Source organism: Ascidiella aspersa, chromosome 6, assembly GCF_963924565.1.
Source record: "Ascidiella aspersa chromosome 6, kaAscAspe10.2, whole genome shotgun sequence".
Taxonomy (NCBI): domain Eukaryota; kingdom Metazoa; phylum Chordata; class Ascidiacea; order Phlebobranchia; family Ascidiidae; genus Ascidiella; species Ascidiella aspersa.
The window spans coordinates 1,076,301-1,100,204 of NC_139452.1; the positions used below are offsets into that span (position 1 = coordinate 1,076,301).

The window sequence follows — 23,904 nt, forward strand, 5'->3', positions numbered from 1 at the left end:
CTTGCAAAATCATTGAGACATATACACGTAGGTTGTTAAACCATAAACCTTGTGTTGCGGTGATTATTTTATAGAGTTTAGTTTCCCAACCAAAGTGAAAATATCTTTGTTCAACCTGTTAGTCAAATATTTACGGTGAAATACAGATTTCAAATTGCGTTAAGTTGTTGTGTCATTATGACGTCATACACTGATGCAGATGTTTAATTGTGTGAATCATTCAAGTTAATTGGTGAGTTATTACAGAATTACACTTGATTCTAAATATTGTGTGACCATAATGCGTATTTTTAGCATCAAGCTAGAAAATAAAATCATTAGTTGTAGAATAAATATTAAGCCCATACAGAGGTAAGTAGCATTTTGTGAACGTTTTGAATAACTCTTAAGATAGTTGTAGTAAGACGTAGAATGAGAAGTAGCTGGCATTTCGATCGTTGCAATATCTCGTTATTCATTTTCAGCATCTACTTATTGAGACTTCGAGCTCGTCTATTTGCTTGTAAGGTTCATCCCAATAATAACGACTTATTTCGCTAGTCTTTTTGAAGGCACCCGGTGTTATATTACTGGTTACAAATCAGTCACATTAAATGATGATTTATTGGTGACAACGCCACAGCAGTTCATAGCTTGACTTAAGTTGTAGTTTTCTGGGCTAAGGATGGGGGAATCGATTTACAAAATTCTCAAAAAGTTGAAAATCATATAGCAGGTTTATCTGTATAAAGTCCATTGATTTCTGCAACAGCCATTTTAAAGGAACTCAGTGTAGTTATTTTTCTAAAATATACCCTGTTGTCGTTGGTCAGTCAATTCTTGTAATACTTTATTTTGTAACCCGCGTAGTGTTGCAAGATTACGAAAAATAACAATTATTAATTAACAGATAGGAGTTGTAGGTTAAGTATTATCTGCACGAAGACTCGAGCTGTTATCACACTGGTACATAGCAGTCCTGTTGCGAACCGGTGTGAAGATTGCTTATCATACCGACCTTTGCACAGATGTTTTAAAAAGAAAGTTGACCAAACCTTTAAAGTTACTGGCCTGTAGTTTTACAATTCAGTGTGCCGCTTAGTATAGTGCTGTAAATTTTGGAATTCATGCAATATTTACGCAATGGTTTTACGTCATCCAATAATAAGGTTATACTGTAAAATGCCGCTCAAAACAGATTCCCGTAAACTGAGCCCGAAGTCCGACCTCTGTATTATCCAAATAATAGTTCTAAATACCAAGGATGTCGGTAATATCAGAGCAGTTAGCCGATGTTAGTATCGGTAATCGTCCGATACTAGGGTGGTATTGGTACCGATTCAATATGGAATTTACACAGGAATTTCAGCAATAGTTTGCAATCCAACGAAAACGTCTCTACCTTAAAAAAATTTCAAAAAAGCAAACTGACAAGTAACTCAGATTTTAACGCTAAATAAAATTTTGACTTAAAAACATTGTATTCGTACGTTTTGACAAATTTTGCCTATTTGACCATCCTAATGACGTCATTAGGTATAGGGCAGCTGTACTTGCCCAAAATATCGGGTATTGGTAAGAAAATGGAGTATCTGTCTATTTACAGGTTTTTTAATCAAAGTATGTTTTTCTTCTCTTTAGATTTCAAGTGGAATCTTCCTTAGTTTAGTTTATTTATTTAAAAAAAAAAAAATGCCGCGCGGTCGATACAGTTCGCTGGAGACGCCGGAAATCGAACACAATCACTATGACGACGACGTTTTCAATAATGACGTCATAGAGGCTAATTGCTGTGATTGTGACGCGTTAATCGAGAAGAAGCACGGCGTGTGGTGCAAGATTCTGACGAGGTTGCATCTCAAGAAGAAACACAAAGGTAAGTTCAGTGTTAAGTGCTTAACGATGTTCTTGCAACTAAACTGGGTTTTGCGGAAGTAGGATGTTCGATAATATCGGATCGGAGCCGATACCCGATACAGAATAGTAGTATTGGTACGCCACATTCGATACTAGGGTGGTATACAATGAAATGTAGGAATGTCGGCAATGGTTTGAGATCAAACGCAGCCATTCTCCCTTGGAAATAAATTTATTAAAAAATATTGGATTAGCAACTGAGGTTGCAGAAGCAGAAACTTTTCCAATAACTGCAAACAATATCTTAAACTTTTTAACTTGATCAATATTTGCATATTCATAATAGGATCGAATCGCAAAACTTTTCGTCCAAAAAAGCGCGTATCTGATTAAAACAGGGGTTCTTAAACTTTTTTTACCGCGAACCCCTAAATTTTTTTTGGCTTCGCGTGGGCCACAGGAAACGAGAATTTGTTTTTTAAATTACGTCGTAAATTGTCGTCACAATACCGACTTCAAAAATCTGCCGATTTTGGCCCAAAAATGTGAAAAAGTAATGTAGTCTACATTCAGTGCAAAACCGTTTTAATTTTAATAAAAGTTATTTTAAGAATTTAAAACTTCGTAATATATACATTACCATGTCCATTAGGCCTTTATGGGCCCCCTAAAACTAGTTTAATGAATGGATTCAAATGTCAAGTATTAGACATTCCCTACTAAGGTTGCTGTTATCGTAAATAACCGACCTTATATTAACTTCCAGCGAAAACACAACTCGTAACTTCCCCCAAAGAAGGAAACAAAAAGAAAACCGGGTTTGGGAAAAAACTTCGCCGAAGCTTCTCCACAAAACGACGCAAACCCCTCCTTAATGACGTCACAGCCGACGATTATGACGAGGACAATGACTGCCTTGTGACGTTGGACCAAGAATCGGCCGCGATCCCCGGCGAACGATATCAGTTTCGTGGTATCGCGATAATTTCCGACCGATATCGGCCCTTGGAAGAAGCCGATTGTGACGTCAACTCGACAATGAACGATTCTGGAATCCAATGTTCGTCGGATGAGGAGAGCGTTTGCAGCGATGACGTCATAATAGTGGACGCCGACAACAATCGGATGACAATGGGGAGTTATATAAGGAAGCAGTGGAACGGAAAGCGAGCAAAGTCAACGCGAAGGGTGAGTGGAAAACTTATTTGGACACCATTTTTTATCCTGGGTCGATATAATGGAGTTAAATTGCGAATATTTGCTGCAAATTCGACAATCGATGTTCATTCTAAGTTCCACAAACGTAAATTAACAATAAACCTCAACAAAGTATTCAAACATTAAAAAAATCCAAAAAAGGCAAATCCTGTAAATTGAATATGGCTTATGTTGTTTTACTTTAAATTTCAGAATTCTACTAATTTAAGAAGTTGGTCATTTCTTCTAATCTCATTAACTCAGCTTCAAAGTATTAAAGACCACTTAACAAGCATTCGCTTAGTTTCCTAAAACATTGTAATCTTTAAAATAATTTTTTCCAAGCTAATATCAGTTTATTGTTGAGTTTTTTTCCCTTTGTGCAAGTTTTTTGCATCGTTATTTTAAGAAGCAACGAACAGTATTAACCAATGGTATATTTGCTTAAACTTAAAACTCAAACACAAGAATGTGAATAATGAACCGCGCATGTTTATGACCTCATATAAGGTTACATCATGCATAGCTGCACACACACAATACAGAGTCCAAAAGTCGATTAATGGTTAAACTTCCCACATTATGTCACCTCACTTCACGCTATGCGCTGCTCACACAAAGTCAAATTAACACCAGGCTTATCAAATGATTTTGTCATGCTACAGAACTTGGTGTAAATATATATTAGCACGACAGGAGCCTGTCAGTTTAAGTCAGGAATGTCCGATACTTAACTTTTTATCCCGATACCGATATTTTGAACAAAAATTATCGCGATGTGACAGAAAATGACATTAATTCGTATTTTTCCATACTTTAACGACGTAAATAATTTATTTTAATGCCGATTGCGTTTCTAGCATTTCTCACCCCACTTTGATAAATTTCTTTTAACCGAAAGACGTCATGCGTCTCATAGCACTTCAGTAGACTATGCAATATGCACGGGCCTGTAATGTAGCTGGAAAAAGTGAATTGCAAACCCAAAAAGGTCGATTATATATAGCTGACTTGTTTTTTATTCGACAATATTATCAAAATGAACGTTTTCACAGGGCGCTTTTTTACTTTGTGCTTTTCGATAGAGTTTCAATAATGTAGCGGTAGAATCAGTGACCTTATAAATTAAATCAACCAACGTTACCCAGTGACATCACAACGCTATAGTGACGTCATATTGTTGCAGAGTTTTCGCCGAGGTTCGGGGTACGCGCTCAAATATCTACAGACGGGATTCCAGTCGCAGAACTTTGTTCCTGACGCTTCGAAAATCGCAGTTGCATTCCAGAGGAACGACAGCACTAGGCGGCGCCCCTGAGCGCACATTTTAAACAATAAAGGGGCGTTTCTCGACAATGCTCTGTTCGAATACTTTGGTTTAACGGTATGCTGATTTTGGAACATATGATGCAGAAGTTATTTTTTTCACCCCTATTGTGACGTTATTTCACGCGCTTTCTAATTGTGACGTCATACTTTTGGCCAGCAGCCCATATCTCCGATTTTTTAAAAAAGCTGCTAATTTAAGGCTTTTTCAAAATTTGTACGATTTTCGCTCTTGAATGTCGTGTTAAAGCAAAAAATTTTTAATGATTACACGTGTCTTCAACCTTATAGAGTGGTTATAATCTTTACGCTGGCGCAGAGAATTATATTCATTCTATTGTGGTCCAATGATAGAAATAATTTTAGTTAAAACGGCGATCATTTTTCTGCTTTTTTGTGAAGTATACTGTGATTTCTAATTAAGGAGTATATCTTAGCTCTTATTTCACGGTTAGTTTAATACAGTAAAGTAAACCAATAACCGAGTGGATATATGGGCTTCCAATATAATATTTCTATCAACCAACCAGTCGAACAATACTTTTACGTTTTATGAACCTGGAAACATTATTATTACTATTTTAATACTTTATAATTACTGTTTGTTGTATGTTTATTTTATTATTATTTTTTCGTTTACTTATCAAACCTTATAGGGGATCAAATACGTTCTTAAGTATTGTTTTTTTGCTATGATTTAGTTGCACGGTAATATGCAAATGCAGCCTAATTATAAATATGGTCAATTGGTTTAAATCGAATTATCTAACAGTGTTCTTAGAATGTAGCATTTTTTCTTCTCAAATATTTTATTATTTTCTAGAGAGAAATATAAGTTTGTGATTATTTTTGATGAAATGTGCCAATCGATTCTTTATCGAGTTTAAATGTGATTTTTCAATCAAATAAAAATAATTTCTGATGATCACTTGTTTAAAAAAACAAATTGAAGAAAAACAACAAAAAATTCTTATGTTTAAAGAACAAACCTAGTTCGTAACTTTTAAAGACTGTCAATGACTTGACTTATACTGTTTTTAAAAGGCTCGCCTTGCCTATTAATGATTTAGAGTGTTACAATTATTGTTAATTACCCAATAATAATCAAACATTTATTGTCAACCAGCGTATTTATTAGCAATTTGAAGCAAAACAAGTTCAACAATGGGCGATTGTTACGAATTCACTTGTCGAACGTTGATGTTTATTCTTGAATGTGCCATGAACAAATCGAGGGGGTCGTGAACAGGGGAGACAGCCTCGCGCTCGATAATCCTCGGGACGGCGTGGTAAGACAATCGCGACATCGCGTGCATGATTATGACGTCACCCGACTGAATGAGCAGGGCGCTGGGTGTTTGGGACTTCGTCGTACCTAGATGTAATTATTGTGTTAATCCTGATTACTAGGAAGTTTATACCTAAAATCTATCTACTAAAAAAAATCTACCTAATAAGGATTTCTTCTAAATTATTATCTTGTGCCATTATGTGGACCAAATGACAAAAGTTTTGAAGCCAGCCGTTACATAAATTAAACAGTATTTGAATAAACTAAACCAAAAAAGGTTCAATTAAATAACAAAAAAATAATTTTATATATAATTAAATTAAAGACTGTAATCGGTGTCTAATACTGCAGAACTTATTATTTTTTTAGTAAATGTGGAAGAATTTTATTCAGTTAATAAAACTAACTAGGAATTAGTATCTTAGTTTTACTTATATTAATGTGTAAAATCGTGTTATTACATAACTTCAACTTAACTACATTATTGGAGAAATATTAAACACAAATATATCCCATGTCACAATTACATTTACTACAAAAATTAAAAAAAGTAGATTTAGTTAGATAAGTTTGGTTAGATTAAGCTTGTATGCTAACTTTATAAAAACAAGATAACCTACTTTGTCAAAAAGTATAATTCTAACACATAGACAATTTACTTATTATATCAGATTAGTTGGTTAAGTTCTTTTTCTGAACACTAAAACTTTCACACTACAACTGGATTGCAAATGAAAGGAAATATCAAACCTAACAAAAGTGTAATTCTATAACCTGAACATCTATTCTAATAAATCCTGCAGCATATAAGTACTTTATATATTATATAATGTAGATTCCATTTAACAAAAAATCCATTGTAAGATTATCTGTACAGGTAACATATGAACACACAACACAGAACCAACTACAAAAAAATAAACGTTACCTCCAATCAGAAAGATGGCTGGGAGTCCAAAACTGATGGAGACGAGGGGTGCAGAGAGGTTTTTCTCAGAATGGTCAGTGTGGGGGGACAGGGTTGAACCAGCGTGATAATAGTTTACAATCGCTGCCTAAATAAAAGGATTTACTAACAATTGGAACCTTATTTGCTCAATGCTTAAGTAAAAACTTTGGTATATATACATTATACAACAAACGCATAAAAATAATACAATAAATTCCCAAAAAGTATGATACAACAGGCTTAATGAATGCTAAGCAGTTTTTTTATCAAACCATGTATTTGGGTTTTTTAAGGTAGTTTCTCAGTGTGGTAAACAAGTCATTTGTCCCAGTCCAAAGTCATAAGTGACGCAAATTGTAAATTTCAAGCCACAACATTGGCATCAAACATTAATATTAAACTTCTAAAAATGCTAAACACATTTCAAATAGAATTTAAATGATTCTCTTTGAATGAGGCACCTAATTCACTAATTCAATAAACACATTTCATTCTGAACAATATTTTGCAAAATAAACATGAAAAATGAAACAAATACCACTTATTTATATTTAACAGTTGGCGTAAATAATCCAATTTTAATAAAACTACTAAACCACCTTAACTCAAGTCAAGTCTTTTTATCCAAAAGACTCAAGTTAAGTTAACATTTAACAGTGATTTAACTCTAGGCATTGACTCTGAGCTAAATTAGGGAGAGCGACGGTTGCGGTTTTGGCCGGAGGTCATTAGTTCGAACCTCAGCATAGGCTTGTTGTTATTTTTACAATTTGATTGAATTAATTCACAGAATCAACTGGTCTATTGATGACTTCTGGCTACTTATACCAAGGAAAAACATAACATTTAGACACAAATGTTACAGAAATCAACACAAACCTCTGGTTTATAATCCGGAGTTCCAGACGCCTCTGCAAAGATCTGCGATAATTCGCTTAAATCTTGTGGAAAAGGGGAAATGTTGTCTTCGGAATACTCTTTTGTATCCCAGTTGTGATGATAACCCAGCGTTGCCCAGCGAAGATTCCAGATCGGCAGTGTTTTTAACAAGGATAAACACCCTGCAAAATATTTAAAAGGTGATTAGGGATGTCGAATAATATTTGATTGAGAGTCGATATCAATTTGACATTGGCTTTTCAGCCGTGATCTACAATCGGACATAGCCATCTTACCTTAAAAGGCATTTAAAAAAACGTTGGTTAACAACCTGATGTTACTTAACTTATTTTGGCACAAGCAAATTTTCACCAAATATATAATCTAAAATTGTTTTCTATAAACGTTTCAAAAATTCATAGTTTTTTGCTCATTGGGCATATTTAGACATTAGACATCATAGCATTTCACAATACTTTTTGTCAATTTGGAATAAACTGTGGAGTATCAGACATCCGTAAGTTATTTGTTAATGCAAATCAAGTCAATTAAATTATAACCTAAATATCTTTACACAATAATAAACCACTAGTTACAAACATTCAGGATAAAATTTGGCCAAAATGCTTAGGAGCTAGATCACCTTGAAAATTATAATTCAATTCCAAATTAATAATTGCGTAAGATTAAACCCAATTATAACTGTAGAAGCTGAGATAAAAAACTGTAATAAATCTCCTAAATTATTTGTAGGGATTTAAAAATAATCAACACCAACAGTTTTCTGTTACCTGTGTGAACCCCCCACGATTTTCTGATCCGATCGTCAGCTGATTCCCACAAATGCCCCAGGTGGCCCGGATCAAGTTTGTGAATGTTGGTCTTGCCAGAGTTTTCAGGATAAACGCGCAGGCACTTTTCACTCCACATTTTTTGCCCAAATGCAGTAAACGGATTGCGGATGACACATAAACCAGGAATCATCGGTAAATGAAGAATTTCTAGAGTTTTTGCTGCTTTTAAGCCCAATTTATGGTGCTTTTGTAAAAGTGGAAAATGTTGAATTTCAACATTTAAAATGTCTTGTAGATTTATAACATTATCAAGGCATGGTTGACTTTTTTTTTGTTTGTAATATTTGAAAGCGTCTTTAAAGTTGTCCACTTCCATTTGGTCAAAAAAAGATAAAAAAATAAATAAATTTTACTATGTTTTATTCCGGTCCGCCACGTTGAATAAATTCAAGTTCGTCAACATCGACTGCCCGGCGCCGAAACCGGTCAGGAATTACCCGGAACACTTCAATGGTGTCCGGGACACTTTGGGGAAGCCCCTGGAACTTTGTGGTGGGTTTGGGGGCTTCGCGGGGAATAACCGGGGTCCACTTGATTCTTTCCGGAAACTTTATTGACTTTATATGGGGCTTTACAGCTTGCAATACTCGACTCATAATGAATACTTTATTAAATTTATTTTAACCCTTAAATAAAATAAAAATACATTATTTTACTAATAAAAAAACTCGGATTTTACTGACAATATTTATTTTCGAACTTACTTAAAATTTCATCAAATGGAAAACTGCAAATAGCTGAACCTGACTACATTCTGTTACCGGTGCTGGGGTGCACACTTTAGGATATGTGTGCACACCTGAATTGGTACATTGCACATTTCAATATTGAACAAAAGATAAATTGTGGTGAGATTTTAAAAGGTGTTCAAAAAACATAATTGCGCACCTTAAAATTTGGGGCGCTAGTTACAATCTGCATTCTTGTTTTCGTGCTGTGGTTTAAATTGCTAACATTTTCTGCAAAGATAAAAAAAAGTGCATACTAGTGTCTTATGTTAACTGTTGTTATAATGATTTTTTTTTATTGTTGTGAAAAATATAATCGTTTAGGGTTTTTTTTAAATGGCCTTAGTAATTTGTATTTAATTTTTTAATTTCCAAAAGTCAACTGGCTAAAAATGGTGATATTACGTCACATTTAGGGAGAGGTAAAGTCACGAATTTACGATTTTCAACAAAAGTAGCTTTATTTTATACAAGTATAAAAACAAATAAATATGTTTTAGCTCATTTTAATTAATTTTTAAATTAAGTGTTTCTATATAACAGATACGTGAACTCTTTATTTTAAATCAATACAACAATTTGCGCACACTTGCTTTTGATGTTTTGACTCTGACGTATCATGTCAATAGTATTATTCGACATTGGTTGACCTTAAATACAAGAAACACCGTTGTTTGCTTAAGGGGGCTAGCATTGTTTTAAAAAACAATTAAATATTTTAACATTTAGGCACTGCGTATTTGCATGTAATTATAGCGCCTTAAAAATATACAGGATCATAAGGAGCACGAAGATAAGGGCGGCAAGAATTCAACGTGTTTCTTGCGTTTATAGTATTTCTTGTGTTAGATCGTTTTCCCAAATTTATTTTTTCTTCTGTTTGCGTCCTGCTACGCTAGTTAAAAAAATATATATATGGAGTATTTATGTTCAGTTTCGAATTAATGCAGTTTGATTAAGGGTGGCCAGTTTGCCCCCGTTAGAATATGCAGCACAAACTCCTAGCGCTTTTACTAAAAAAAACTCACTCTTAAATGGCAAAAGCCTCATATGCTAATATATCAACAAAAAAAACTGTTTGAACTGGAAATGTGACAAATCTCCATAGTTGACAACACTGTCTTTAAATAATATTGTAACTACACAACAATTTTTTTCTGGTAATTTTTTTTTAATATTGTTATTCGATGAAGAAATATTTAAAGGTTTAAAGATGAAATGTTTTTAGAAAAACAGTCGTGAAAATAGGAGTGGTTGATAGATCAAGTTTTCCCATAGTCGCTACTTATGCTGATCGTTTTCAGATTCCAAGACCGGATGCACCTAGAACGATACATCCACATTTAAACAGTGTTGTAAACAAGTCGTTTGTAAAATAACTTATTTCCAAATCAAGTCATTTGTAGAACACCTTAAGTCCAAGTCAAGTATTTGTAAAGTAACTTAAGTCCAAGTCAAGTAATTTGTAAAATAACTCTGGTCAAAGTCAAGTTTTTTGTACAATAACTCAAGTCCAAACCATTATTAGCAATAACTAAACTAAAAATAACGAAAAAGCAACATGTAACAAATAAATAGTTTTACTTGCAAACAATAAGGTAAGCAACCCAATTTTAGAAAAAAGGGAAACACTCCATTTCAGCCCGATTCTCCAGTTGTCTAAAATACTTTAGTTAAGTAAAGTCATTTAAAAACAGTGACTTAAGTGGACTTAATGACTTTAGTCATTAAAACACTGCATTTTACAAGCAGGAAATTTGTTTTAACCAGTTGAGAAATGGCACTCTACGATTGGCTTGTAGAAATGCGAAATCGTAGAAGGGCCGCAATATTATTAAATTTGAATTAATAAATTAAAAATCGTCAATAAATCAAGGGCAGGTGCACATCCAGGAGTTACGTCATACAGAAGTAAGAACACCACGCAGTTGGTGACAGGCTAAGACATAAAAAAATAAAATGTAAGATTGTTTTGCATTTACATAGGCAAATACAGTTTTGAGGGGGCCATGACCGCCTTCTTATCCAGGTATCAGATTGCGTAGCATTTTTGTCCTTTCCATTTTTGCCCTTATTTACGCTATAAAAATGCTAAAACAAAAATCTGAAGTTACTAAGTGTTTACAAACAACCATTGAAAATGTCATTGTTGAGGCCTACGAAAACATCATGTGCCTTGTAACTCAGGTATTTCTCTATCTACCTAAGTTTTAAAATTATTTCCCACTATGACACGTTTAAGTGGCCCTATGAACCAATTCAAGTCAAATATTGTCTAAGGTATGTTTAAACAACTAACTATTATCTATCTTACCTTGCCCGCTGCCATTTCCAGAAGATTCTTCATCGACTGGTACGGAAGATTCTTCATCGACTGGTACGGAAGATTCTTCATCGACTGGTACGGAAGATTCTTCATCGACTGGTACGGATGATTCTTCATCAACTGGTACGGAAGATTCTTCATCGACAGGTACTGAAGATTCTTCATCGACTGGTACGGAAGATTCTTCATCGACAGGTACGGAAGATTCTTCATCGACTGGTACGGAAGATTCTTCATCGACAGGTACGGAAGATTCTTCATCGACAGGTACGGAAGATTCTTCATCGAGTGGTACAGAAGATTCTTCATCGACTGGTACGGAAGATTCTTCATCGACTGGTACGGAAGACTCTTCATCGACTGGTACGGAAGATTCTTTATCGACTGGTACGGAAGATTCTTCATCGACAGGTACGGAAGATTCTTTATCGACAGGTACGGAAGATTCTTCATCGACTGGTACGGAAGATTCTTCATCGACTGGTACGGAAGATTCTTCATCGATAGGTACTGAGCCTAAATGTACAAATATTTCATATAGAAACTACAGAAAACGATATGCGAAGGGTTGCGATTATATTGGGTAAAATACTAACGCTTAGTATTAGGGTCGCTATGAAAATAGCCAAATATTACAAAAATACGACGCTTTGCAAGTGTAAAGCGTTGCAATAAATCTCAACTGCATTAAAATCAAGATTTTTTCATATAGGCCTACTTGTAATTGCTAACCTAGAAATCAGAGACAACTTTAAAATGTTGGAAGTTATGCTTCACAGTGTTTTTTCTCTTCGCGCGTACTTTTTTAAGGGTTTTAGCTACATCGACAAAGCAAACATGCTATGAATGAACTTCCGCCATTAAACCGAAATAAGAACAACATCAACGTCGGAATAAAACATAAGACCATAATAAAACTAATACATAATAGTCGTAAAACACTTTATATCGGAATAAGTCGTAAACCCGTTTAAATAAGGTCTGAAAGGTCAAATTTGGCCTCTACAACACTTTACCCCAAACTCCACCCCTAAGTATGTCACTAACTCTCCTAATAACTTCAACTATAACTTATTTTCTAACCCCACCCAACACACCACCAATAACCCCAAACAGGGTAAAAAAATTCTGTTCCAAAACAGCGGCGTCAGAGACATGGCCCCGATCGTCCCATATCCCCTTCCTACAGTTTTAGGCGTTATTTTGACCATTTAGGTCGTATTTTGAGGATTCCGGCAGCTTAATTGTGTTTTCTAGACTTTTCTGCTTTATAAAATGCTGCTTTTCAGGACTTATGGTATGTTCCCCTACGAATGTGGTGACCTATATGCTTGTTTGTTCAAGTGCAATGCAATTTCGTACGCAAAAAAGCGGTTATGTTCAAATTATCAATCGTTTAAAATGAAATTCAGTAGCGGTTGCTTAATTTCATTTGGTCCTCAAAATGTTGTGAAGTGTGAAGAAAGAATAGAAAGAAAAAATAGGCGCGAATCACAGCCGTAATTTGCTTTAATACGTCCATTTACGGTTTGTCTGCTGGTAAACTAATAAAAATACCTAAACGCCAAATAAAGCATGGTTGTGGGAAAGCTTGTTAAGATTTTAATACAATTTGTCGTTTAGCAGTGCCACCTAGTTTGTAGAGCTAGGGGCGTTTATAAACGTTTCGCTCAACTTCCTTAAACCAGATGTAATATGATAAGTATATACTCTACTCGCATTGACATCCAAGTCATTTAACCATTTATATTTTATTTGTAAGGTTGTTTACCTTCGTTGTCACCACTTCCATTTGCATTGTTGTTGTTGTTGCTGTTAGAAACCGCTAAAAAAGAAAACAATCTTGTAAGTTTCACTTAAGTGGTGACATTTAAATTTAACTAAGATTATGTGGGCTTATAAAGAGTCGACGAAAAATAACCAACAGTGTTGTAAACAAGTCATTTTGAAATGACTTTAAATAGCTTATTAAGTCTCAGTCAGGTCATTTGCGTGAAAAAATGTCCAAGAAAGTCTTTAAAATAAATAACAAGCCAAGTCCTAATTGTCGTAAAAAAGTAAACGTTAAGTTGGTGAACTTGTTCGACTAAGAGCAATAACTGAATTAAAAATAACATATAGCAAGCAATATTACGATAAACAACCCAATTTAAAAAACATCCTTTATGAAAACATATAATTTTAACATAAGCCATTTGCCTAAAAGACTTGAGTCAAGTCAAGTCATTTGAAAACGGTAACTTAAGTTCATTTTAGTCCAGTTATTGACTTAAGATTAAGTCATCACTGCAACACACTTGTTGAATATTACACTATTTGAGTTTTTTCGAAAGCATTTACATTGGTAATATTTGCTGAAGGATCAAAATTAGTACTACATGAATTTCACATAAAATGAAGATGTAGATATAAATTGAGCTTTATGTTTTGCTTACGCCAGTCGTATTCGGCCAGCGGACCGCGTAACCCTGCTCTAAAGTATTAGGAAGCATATATTTGTAGAGCACCCACCCAAGCCCTGGTCAATTGCTTGGTGTATTCCAACCAGCAAAGGAGCTGCTCGTCGCTTGTGGATCACATGAACACTCGTTTCACCTCGGGATGTTGGGTAAGCTTGGCAAATAACTGAAACACAAGCAAGTACAGGTTGAAGAACGAAATAATCTATAATGAGTGCCAAAGCCGAAAAGGTCGAGTAAAACGACACCACCTTGACAAAGACGTTTCGGTACGAACTTGTATAACTATCAGTTTGTGTGACTGATTATATCCCGCCTCACTTATAAAAGGTGAACGCAATTCTTATCGTTCAGAGTTTCTAATCGTTTAGACCAGTATTTCTCAATCTCTTTTTTCTGAGACACGACGCATCAGACTTAAATGCTAATCGTAAGTATAACGACGAATCTTTAGCGACCCAGTTATTTTCACTGAACTTTTTGCAAGCTTAAAGTGATCAAAGAAATAAATCAATAACATTAATAAGTTCACATTTAAAATTTATGTGTCATATGTCTTTGGATTGCTTTCGTAATTTTAGTAAACTGCTGGGACAAATATTGCTCAGAACCAATCATAATGAAATCTAACAACGTAAACTACTGAAGAAAGGGCGATCCACCAAACTAAACGGCGATCTAAGTTAGGGTGGCGACCCACATGGGCTGACAAACACTGGTTTATGGACTAATTAGTTTTTAGTCTGCGATATTTTAACCCAAGGCATTGCCTAAACTTAAGCGCATTAAGTCCAATCATTGACTGAAGTCGGCACCACACTCAATAACGTCAGGCTTTCCGCAGCGTGACGTAACTTTGTGAAGTAACATATCTGACGTCATACCTGGCAAAAACAAGAAAAGTAGGAGACTGAAATGAGTCAACGTCATGATTTGATCGTCCGATGTAAAACAGTTTGAATAGTGTTGCGAGATATTTCCAAACTTGAGTAACTTCTTGTATCAGCTGATCAGTTGTTTAGCATACAAGACCTATAGTGTTCTTTCTAAGTTCAAATCAAACGGCTTAACCTGTGTTTCTTAGGGAGAACTTGGCACACTACGGCCCGTGGCTCATTTACATAATTTTTTAACAAAAATAATCCTTTTACGATTTTTCACTTCGGTTTTTGAGTAATTTCTAATTATCAGGCACCAATAAGCTTTCATATTCTAACCCGTATGTCAAATCAATACCATTTAAAACTTTATTTTAAAATAAATCCCCTTAGTATATTATATCTATTTCAAATTTTGACCTGGCCCTCTAATACATTTTGCTGATTTTCATGAGCCTACCCCTACTCTAATGTATTTTAAGTGGCCAAAACGGTTCCCAAACAGTTTCTCAAAATAGGCCTCATAGCCTACTTCTAAAAAAGATTTGCTGAAAGAACAATTTTACAATTGATAGTCTACTTCTATAATTACGACTCCTGAAAATGTATCTCTGTTTATCACACTCAAACCCTAAACAACCCGACCTCAGCATAACCGATTATTGTTTAAATTAGCTCAAGTACATTATTTTATTTGTACAATATGATTCTAATAGGCTAATCGCACTAAAAAGACGCTTCATTTCTCTTTTTTGTGCTTAAAAATAACGCGTAAAAAAAAAATAAAAATTCTTGGAGTTGATTTTTAAACATAATATAACGGTAACCTACAATCTGCTGCATTTTTGCACGAAACTTGAATTCAAAATGCTTTCTACTTCACTGTGTTTGTGAGCATTGCATTGGCTGAGAATAAAAGAAGTCTAGAATCTACATCTCTCCAGCAAAATACTGTAAATGCCAGTCGAATGATTTTGCGCACAATTAGGCGGAAGCACTTGGTCCAATTGCATTGAATCATCAAGAATTCGGGGCTTTTTGTTGATTTCGATTGTAGAACCTTGCCAGTTGAACTGGAAACGTTTCATGTGCGAACCAGTCTTGTAAGGGCTGAAGTCAACGCCTCACGTATGCGGTTGCAAAATTGCGATTCAAGGAATGTGCGTTTTGCAGTGTTGTGATGGCTTACGTAAATGACTTGACTAAAGTCACTGTTTCCGAATGCCTTAACTTGACTTAAGTCGTTTTGATAAAATGATTTGACTTCTTAATTCTTTCGGTAAATCAGAGAGGGCAACTAATGACTTGGAACTTAAGTCGGTTAAAAAAGACTTGTTTAAAACACTGCCAGTTGCCGCGGTAAACAAAACAAAACAACACTTTATTGGTAATTGGCAAGGACTGGCTACTGGCCAATACGACAAGTCTATTTCAGTTCATCATCGTTCGACATTTATTGAACTTTAGTCGGTAACACGCTTGAATTAAAAGTACAAACAAAACGTTAATTCATCAACACACCAAGTATAAAGTGCACCACTTAATATTGTAGCCACTGTGAAATTCTTCACGTTAAATGGTGTAACACCATTAAATCAAACACTTACAAATGAAACATTCAGCACTTGCTATTCGCGTACAAAGATATAACGACAACCTATTATCAAGAAAACTGGTTAAAGCGTCAGACCAGCACACATTATTATCCGCCACAAGGATAAGACATGTCAAAAAATGTAAGCACTTGAAGAATTAATCGCAAGCACGTGTCGAAATGATGTAGGTTATTAAATTAAAAAATTATTTAAGCATATCCACTGGCGAAAGTAAGCTGAAACAGCATTCCAAAGATTTTTGATATTTAAGTATGTAGGGTATGGGTCCGTTAATGAGTCTTCATTTATATAATTGCCAAGATGAATCGACCACACTCCTACAAGATTTGAGATGGCCTGTCTTCGTGAGGCCATTCAGGTCCAATTCTTTCCTTTAGTTCAGATACACATGAACAGTCAATTTTTGTTGTCTTCAGTCAAAGCTGTAAAAGCCTCTCTCTGGTTCAGTCACAAAAGCACTCGAGTTTGCTGTCTGAGTAGAAGCTATAAAAGCCTCTTTCTCTCTCTCTCTCTGATTCATATTGATTGAACACGCTATTTATAGACGAGAATCAGTTAAGAAAATTTCTGCGATAAAGAAAGATTTACGTCATTAATTCTTATAATACTTAACAAAATATCACGTGATAACAAGGCGTGGTCTAAACCTTTTTCTCTCGACTCTTATAGACGGAAATAATATTTTTGTCCAAATATGGCTTGAACAAAAGCGCTTCGATCTACATTGCGACGTAACTGGCGTTCGATTCTAAAAATAATGGATTGTTGACAATAAGGCGAATTTCAAAACAAAGCGCTCACATTAAACGGATATACGTAACATCACATACAGCTCTGACGCATAAAAATTGGTGTAACAAGGCATTCGTTGCAAACTCTAGCAAGAGATATCGGCAATCGAATTTAAACAAAATCTTTCATGACGCAACATTAAGGCGATAAAACAAAGAATTAATTTGATGTACTGACGTGTTGCGACAAGTACATACGTGTACAACAACTGTGATCTATAGCCTGAAAGTGGTTGTTTAATCAACGATAATTTCTTACATATTATAGTATACCGAAGTCTTTCACAGACCGAATCAATCAATCAGTCAATCAATTAATGCTTTTCATGCAAGGCAGGTTATAATAGCAACTTGCCTGCGGGGGGGTTCGAACTCACGACCTCGGTCAAACCGGGACTGTATTAAAAATAATTTATAAAATAAATAACAATTAATAAATATAGGATGGCAACGACGATTGGCGAAAACATTTATACTTAATAAATTATTGCATAGCGACACACGGACAAAGAAACAAACAACAAGTGACGTCACAACACACTATACGTCACAGTCGACTGGAAAGTTGCGCTTGCATTATGACGTCACTATCGATCAGCTCGGTGATTTCCCGCTCCTGAAACCCGTTTTCGAGCAAAACATCGCGCGAGTGAGCGCCCACTAGCGGTTGCCTCCCCTGGTCGGGAGTGGCGGGGGTGCAAGAAAGTCGCGGGGCGGGGGAGGGGATGGATGCTCCGTCCGGGTCGGTAAAGAACGACCCTATTGACCTGGATTAAAGAAATGTGGTTACTGCGAGAATTTTGCAAAAAATATTTTATCAAATAGTTGAAAAAATATGCTCACAAATGATTGGTATAACGCAGTTTGAACCAAAAAATTCTAGCTTTCTAATGCAATATAACCTCTCTATAAGTTTGAACAACACTTTTAAGCTAAATAAGCCACAAAAACACACTTTGGAGTCGTGGACCCCCCACCCTTTCTTTAACCCAGGGTTAGGGACTCAACTATTAAAAATGTGCTTAGATCCGTGTAACACGGTATAATTTACATATATGTCCTTCGCTTCAACTAAGAATTCTGTCCGTTACTATAAAAAGGTATTTTCAATGAAAAAATGAACAGCAGCAATTGTTTGCCGACAGAAAACTCATCATTTCGCATTGCCAAGTAAATACTAACAGATAAAGACCGGATTTAACACTGAAAAGGTCCCGTTCGGACCGAGGTTCACCGGTTAAGCAGCCCTGTTCCAACCTGTTGTGAGGATCTAGTGGAGCTTCGTGTCGTTCCAACACCGGAGCCACACAAGCATCAAGATCGGCGAACTTTTGGGTGGCTTCTTCCCTGGTTAGTTCCCCGAACTTCTGGGTCAAGGTCGCGCGAAGTTCCGGCCAACTTTTCGAGTCCATCTGCGAGTTTTGGAACTTTTCTTCGATGTTGAACCCTTAGAAGTGCGAAATTAATTTGAGGTTTAAAAATTCCAAGACTGCATTACCTTTAAGGTTAAACATATATTTTAGCATTGCATAGCACAACAGGCTGTTTTTGGTAAATTAAAATTTTCACTGACTTCAAAAATTGGTATTTGTTGAGCAAAATATTGATCAGAATTTGAATTTCGGGGTTTCAAAAATAGAAGATATTGCTCTAAACCAGGGGTTGGAAATTATATTTAGGAGCGGGCCGCATAACAAATAGAAAATGTCTTGGCGGGTCGTTGCAAAAGTGGATCTAAAATACAAATAATACAACGTGTGATTATTTTAAAATATTCTTTAAATATCCTTGTTTGACAAGATGGTAAGAGCAGGAATAGGTGAGGATGCCTTACAGGAGTAATGTATTCAATAAAAGTATTCTGAAATTAGGGAAAAAATATTGGCTTATTTTTGCCTAAATGAGATGCGGGCCGGATTATATTGTTTGGTGGGCCGACCCATAAGCCGCAGTTTGCCCAGGTCTGCTCTAAACCAAAGCTCTTAAACACGTGGTTCTGGTTATGCGAGCCATGACATTCTTCCAAACGTTATTTCTTAGAGATATGCATAAGAAAAAAATACTGTTTTAAATCTATGAAAATGTAGGTTACTAAGTAAAACAACACAATAATATTTAATTTACTAAATTTGTTTTTACTAAATTGTTAACATAAATATTTCCTTCTACAAAATAGTGTAATATTACGCATTTAAGCATAATTTTTCTTCTGGGGTAAAAAACAATATTAAAAAATACTTAAAAACCCAAACCATACCTTTTAAAACTTGAGCGAAAAACTGAGGTTCCAAAGCGCCAACGGACATAAACTTTCCGTCTTTTGTTTTGTAAGTGTCATAGAAAGGAGTGCCAGAGTCGAGCATGTTTTCACCAGGGGGGTTGGAAAATAGTTGCCGGCAGGTAAAAAGGAACGAAGACACGTAAGCCGACCCCTCAACCTGACAATGTGAAAATAATGCTTTGTTGTAATGACTCCAATCGAGGGGTGCCCAACATGAGGCACACGGCACACTAAACATATCTTAACTATTTCGTGGCACACTTTTTAGCAAAACAACAATAGAGTAACTGTATAATTGCCCTTAACACACGAGAAACTATATGTAAATGTCTCAAAATTATGAATTTGTAATGAATAGTGCGTATTTGAGTCTAAAATGCTTGCGTGTATGCCTATATACAAATACTCTCTTTTCCGAAATTACACAAAGTTTTGCGGCACACTAGGCAATCTCTCCAGGCACACAGTTTGGGAATCACAAAAGAAATTAGAGTTGGGTTATTTTATAACACAATAATTTGTTGTTTGTAGATTTACCATATTGGTGTCGACAATTTGACCTCTGCCAGACTTTTCTCTTTCAAACAAGGCAGTTACTGCACCAAAAGCTGCCATTAGACCTCCGCCTGTTATTAAAAAGATCAACAATATTTGAAACATTAAGTTTGCGTTTTATCTTCATTAAAACTAACTGATGTAACTAGGAATGTTGAGTATATGACATTTTGTTACGCTACCGATATTTAATATATTAGACAAAAGTATCACGATCCGATAGAAAATGACGTCAAAACTATGTTCAAATAATCAAAACAAATGAATTTAAAACGTTTATTGGTATTTTTTCCATGTTTTAGGCCAATTTTACTTTGGTGCTAAAGTTTAGTTGTCTCCTGTAGTTGTTCTACTATTTTTAGAAAATTTAAATTTAGGTTTCAAGATAATAACTTTTTTGGATCATGAAATTGGTAGATTAATTTAGTTCTGATAACAAGCTATACATAAGTATCATTGCCAAATACCAAATACTGATAATACTATACTACAACATATATTGTCTGAGGCCTGATACTAACAGTAATTGCTAATCAATATAAAGCGCAACATTGATTATACTTGGTTAAAAAGTATCAAACAGGCATATGTGTTGCACAAAAAAACAACAAAAAAGTATGCCTTATTTGTTGTACAAGTTGCAAAACAATTTCAAACCTGCAAAATCAGCAGCAAGGTTTATTGGAGGGTGAGGCTGACCGCCACTCCGACGAAACATCGACAAAATTCCTACAAATAAAAGTAAAACAACTAGCAATGTAACGTACGTCTCATGTGGCTTGTAATAAGAAGGCTAAAGCTGAAATTTTCAAATTAGGTGCATTCTAACAAAAAAATAGATAAGATAGTTCATCAAAAGGATTTATATAGAGACAAAACTTAAAACTGAGAGTCGTTTGATGAATTTTTAAAGTAATGTAATTAAAGGCCCTCTGAATAATAACACCTAATGTCAGACTAGGAATAAAACTGTGTTTTCTTCTGGGGTGTGTCAACGAATTTAACATAAAGTTCAAAATAAACTTTACACAGTCAAGGTATGCTGCAGACCTGATGTAGCGATGTAGTTGATATCATGCCCAGCCTTCATTTTGTACGGACCATCTTGTCCGTAACCACTCAAGCGTACATAAATAAGCCTCGGATTGTCACGCATCAGTCGATCTGGACCCAAACCTAACTTCTCCATGACACCTGGAACAAAATCAACAAATTGAAATTTTACACATTTAAATTTACTTGAATTTTACAAACTTATATTAACTTTACTTTAAATAACAGCATAATGTAAAGTATATAAATAGTAAATGACTGCAGTTTTTACCTCGTTCGATATACTTTATGTGTTTTTGTGATTGTATTTATGCGTTTTTGGGTGTATCGCTAGCAATTTGCCAATAGGTAGCCCTTAATCTTAGGTGTTTAATCTAATTTGTAGTAGATTGCATTGGTGAGCGGGTGAGTACAAAATACTCAAATCTTACAGATAGATTTTATGCTCCTTTTAAATATTGTTTATTAACAAATAGCTCTATAGCTAGTGTTGTAATCCAAGCTTATAGCTAAGTTTTGTGCTTAGTTTGTCTTTGTTTCTCCATCAATTTAAAAAAAAAACTTTTGATGAAGCAGTTAAAAACTTAAAGCCGAGTCTTTTGACCAGAGCAGTTAAAATAATCTATTCTAAAATTAAAAGACCTGGTCTGAATGGTTCTATTATGACATCAGATTTGGCGGAAAGACGTCTCACAACGGATTGCCCGGCTTCTTTCTTTAGATTGATTGCAATCGAACGCTTTCCTCTGTGCAAAAAAAAAAAAAAAACTTAATTCAGCCACAAACTCAACATACAATATGTTCATGAATAATTTAAACAAATAATTGAACAATTATTATCTAAAATGCATAATGTTGCCTACAACAACAATCGAAATAAAATAATTTGGTCAAACAAATTGTCAGTGATTTATTTATCAACTAACCGGGGCCTAACAAATATTCGAAATTGCGTAATATTTTCTTTAAAATGAAATAAACAGACACAATTTCGCTTCATTTCAAAGAACATTTCTTTTTCTAGAATATTCTAACTTACCGTGCCAATGTATCTAACGACATGCCGACTGTTTTATCGATTCTAGTAACTTTTGCCCCGAAATCAGCCAGAACCATCCCAGCAAAAGGAGCTGGAGCCAAACCGGCCAATTCCAACACTTTTGTTCCAGCAAGTGCCATTTTAAAACTACTAACAACTCACACTACATCAATCAAAATAAATAAATTTATTTAAAAAATATTTATTAATAAGAAATATAATTTTGGCAATAACGGTTTATGTTTTTGTCAATGTCTGTAGAGGCCAGAGACCGGCCCTGTCTAGAATCCTACCACAGCATTAAAATCAATGCACAATATTTGGGTTAGGGGGTTGGTTAGTGTTTGGGTGAAGATGGGTCAAGTATTAAAATTTAATAATTATTGCTTAACCTACTCAAACGAACCCAAACCCCAAATAATCTGCGTTGTGCCCGTGGTAGGATTCTAGACCAGAGTCCTACCCCACAACCCTGCTGCACACCCAAAACTTTTGTGAAAAGTGCTAAGAAAAGCAGACTGGATATGGAATAAATAAACAGAACATTAAAATAAAAATCACCTTGAATACTAATTACTACGATAGTTTGGTTTAAAGTGGGTCTAGAATGATTAATTGTAAAAAACTGCACTGAAACATCTTTAAACATAAATCCACACATACATTATCGAAATGCGAATTTATTTCCCATACAACTTCCATACTGGACGGAAACATTGTTAAGTTACTAATATCCCTTTGTTACTTGGTCATAGTGATAAGCTTTGCATTTTCTGCAAAAGTCGTAATCTTAATTTATAAACAACTTACACTTGGTCATAAATCCTTGTTTCGTTACAAATTAAAAATAGGAAAATTACCGATTTTCTCCCAAGTTTTTTTCTTTAAAGGGTAATGTAAAATGCGATTAAAATAACCAGACAACAATTTTGAGCGAATATTCTAAACCAAAGCTTAAAAATGACACTAAAGGCACGTGATCGTGAAAGAGAAATCGTTCTTAACGCATTTCTGGGCCGTTTATATTTTTTAAGTGATCCAAGTAGTTACCGTAATTCAGTGCTTTTCAACCTTTTTGCTGGAATGGAATCCTATGGAAACATTCCACTGGATCGAGGAACCCCAGGACAATAATTTCACTGGCTCGAGGAACCCCAGTGTATTAAAAACACTTCAATTAGCTAAACAATTTAGAAATTGCGGAACCCCTGGACTGTACAAGCGGAGGTTCCGCGGAACCCTGGTTGAAAACCACTGCCATAATTGAATTGTATATTTCAACCGGTGAGAAATGACCACCGTGCTATCTAAACTTCACTATATCGAAACTAAAACAAACTTTCATTGTAATTTAAAGAACATACTGTCAGGTCGCTTATATATTTATTGTACATTCAAATAATTCAGCATAGTTCGCTCTTAATAAAATAGCTTACAGCGTGGTAAAACGCGTCTCGCAAGTAAGGCATGCATTTGTTGACTGTATCTTTTAATCCAACAGCAGCGTGACACTAGCACAGAGGTTCCCAACGTGGGCGGTACCGCCCCCTGTGGGCGTTGGCGAGTTCCAAGGGGGCGTTTTGAGTCTTTTCATGATTTGGGGGGCGCTGAACGCACATAAGGGGGCGTTACATGAAAGTACTTATATCAAAATTTTATAAAAAGTTCACATACATATAGTAACAAACAACACTGTAGGACGTAGGTAACTTTTAACCTTAAATGGCAACTTCCGTACTGCGAACTTGTAGTAGTTTCCCGACCATTGTTACGTAATAATTGGCTTTCTTATGTACAGCTGTTGGTTGTTGGTGCGTTTCACCGTTTTATACGCGGCAAAATGTTT

General features: G+C 35.2%; 4 protein-coding genes across 4 annotated transcripts; 1 reads left to right on the forward strand and 3 right to left on the reverse strand.

The window, feature by feature from the left end:
* The first annotated feature begins 396 nt into the window (after positions 1–396).
* Positions 397–5,276, forward strand: LOC146139075 (uncharacterized). The gene is made up of 3 exons (XM_083391812.1): positions 397–1,855; positions 2,603–3,024; positions 4,220–5,276. The coding sequence occupies exons 1-3, from the start codon at positions 1,672–1,674 to the stop codon at positions 4,349–4,351; spliced, it is 738 nt and encodes a 245-aa protein (XP_083247938.1). The 5' UTR covers positions 397–1,671; the 3' UTR covers positions 4,352–5,276.
* A 211-nt stretch (positions 5,277–5,487) lies between these two features.
* Positions 5,488–8,785, reverse strand: LOC146139076 (nucleic acid dioxygenase ALKBH1-like). The gene is made up of 4 exons (XM_083392046.1): positions 8,270–8,785; positions 7,479–7,660; positions 6,579–6,705; positions 5,488–5,734 (listed from the first exon to the last, which is right to left on the reverse strand). The coding sequence occupies exons 1-4, from the start codon at positions 8,646–8,648 to the stop codon at positions 5,535–5,537; spliced, it is 888 nt and encodes a 295-aa protein (XP_083248172.1). The 5' UTR covers positions 8,649–8,785; the 3' UTR covers positions 5,488–5,534.
* A 1,434-nt stretch (positions 8,786–10,219) lies between these two features.
* On the reverse strand, positions 10,220–14,911 carry LOC146139077 (uncharacterized). Its single transcript, XM_083392015.1, has 5 exons — positions 14,730–14,911; positions 13,898–14,011; positions 13,158–13,211; positions 11,375–11,902; positions 10,220–10,383 (listed from the first exon to the last, which is right to left on the reverse strand). The coding sequence occupies exons 1-5, from the start codon at positions 14,773–14,775 to the stop codon at positions 10,361–10,363; spliced, it is 765 nt and encodes a 254-aa protein (XP_083248141.1). The 5' UTR covers positions 14,776–14,911; the 3' UTR covers positions 10,220–10,360.
* Positions 14,912–17,359: 2,448 nt separating this feature from the next.
* On the reverse strand, positions 17,360–22,208 carry LOC146139078 (alpha-methylacyl-CoA racemase-like). Its single transcript, XM_083391842.1, has 8 exons — positions 22,059–22,208; positions 21,662–21,765; positions 21,017–21,160; positions 20,624–20,695; positions 19,949–20,037; positions 19,388–19,568; positions 18,388–18,577; positions 17,360–17,897 (listed from the first exon to the last, which is right to left on the reverse strand). Exons 1-8 carry the CDS (start codon positions 22,196–22,198, stop codon positions 17,678–17,680), a joined length of 1,140 nt encoding a protein of 379 aa, XP_083247968.1. The 5' UTR covers positions 22,199–22,208; the 3' UTR covers positions 17,360–17,677.
* Positions 22,209–23,904: the final 1,696 nt, after the last annotated feature.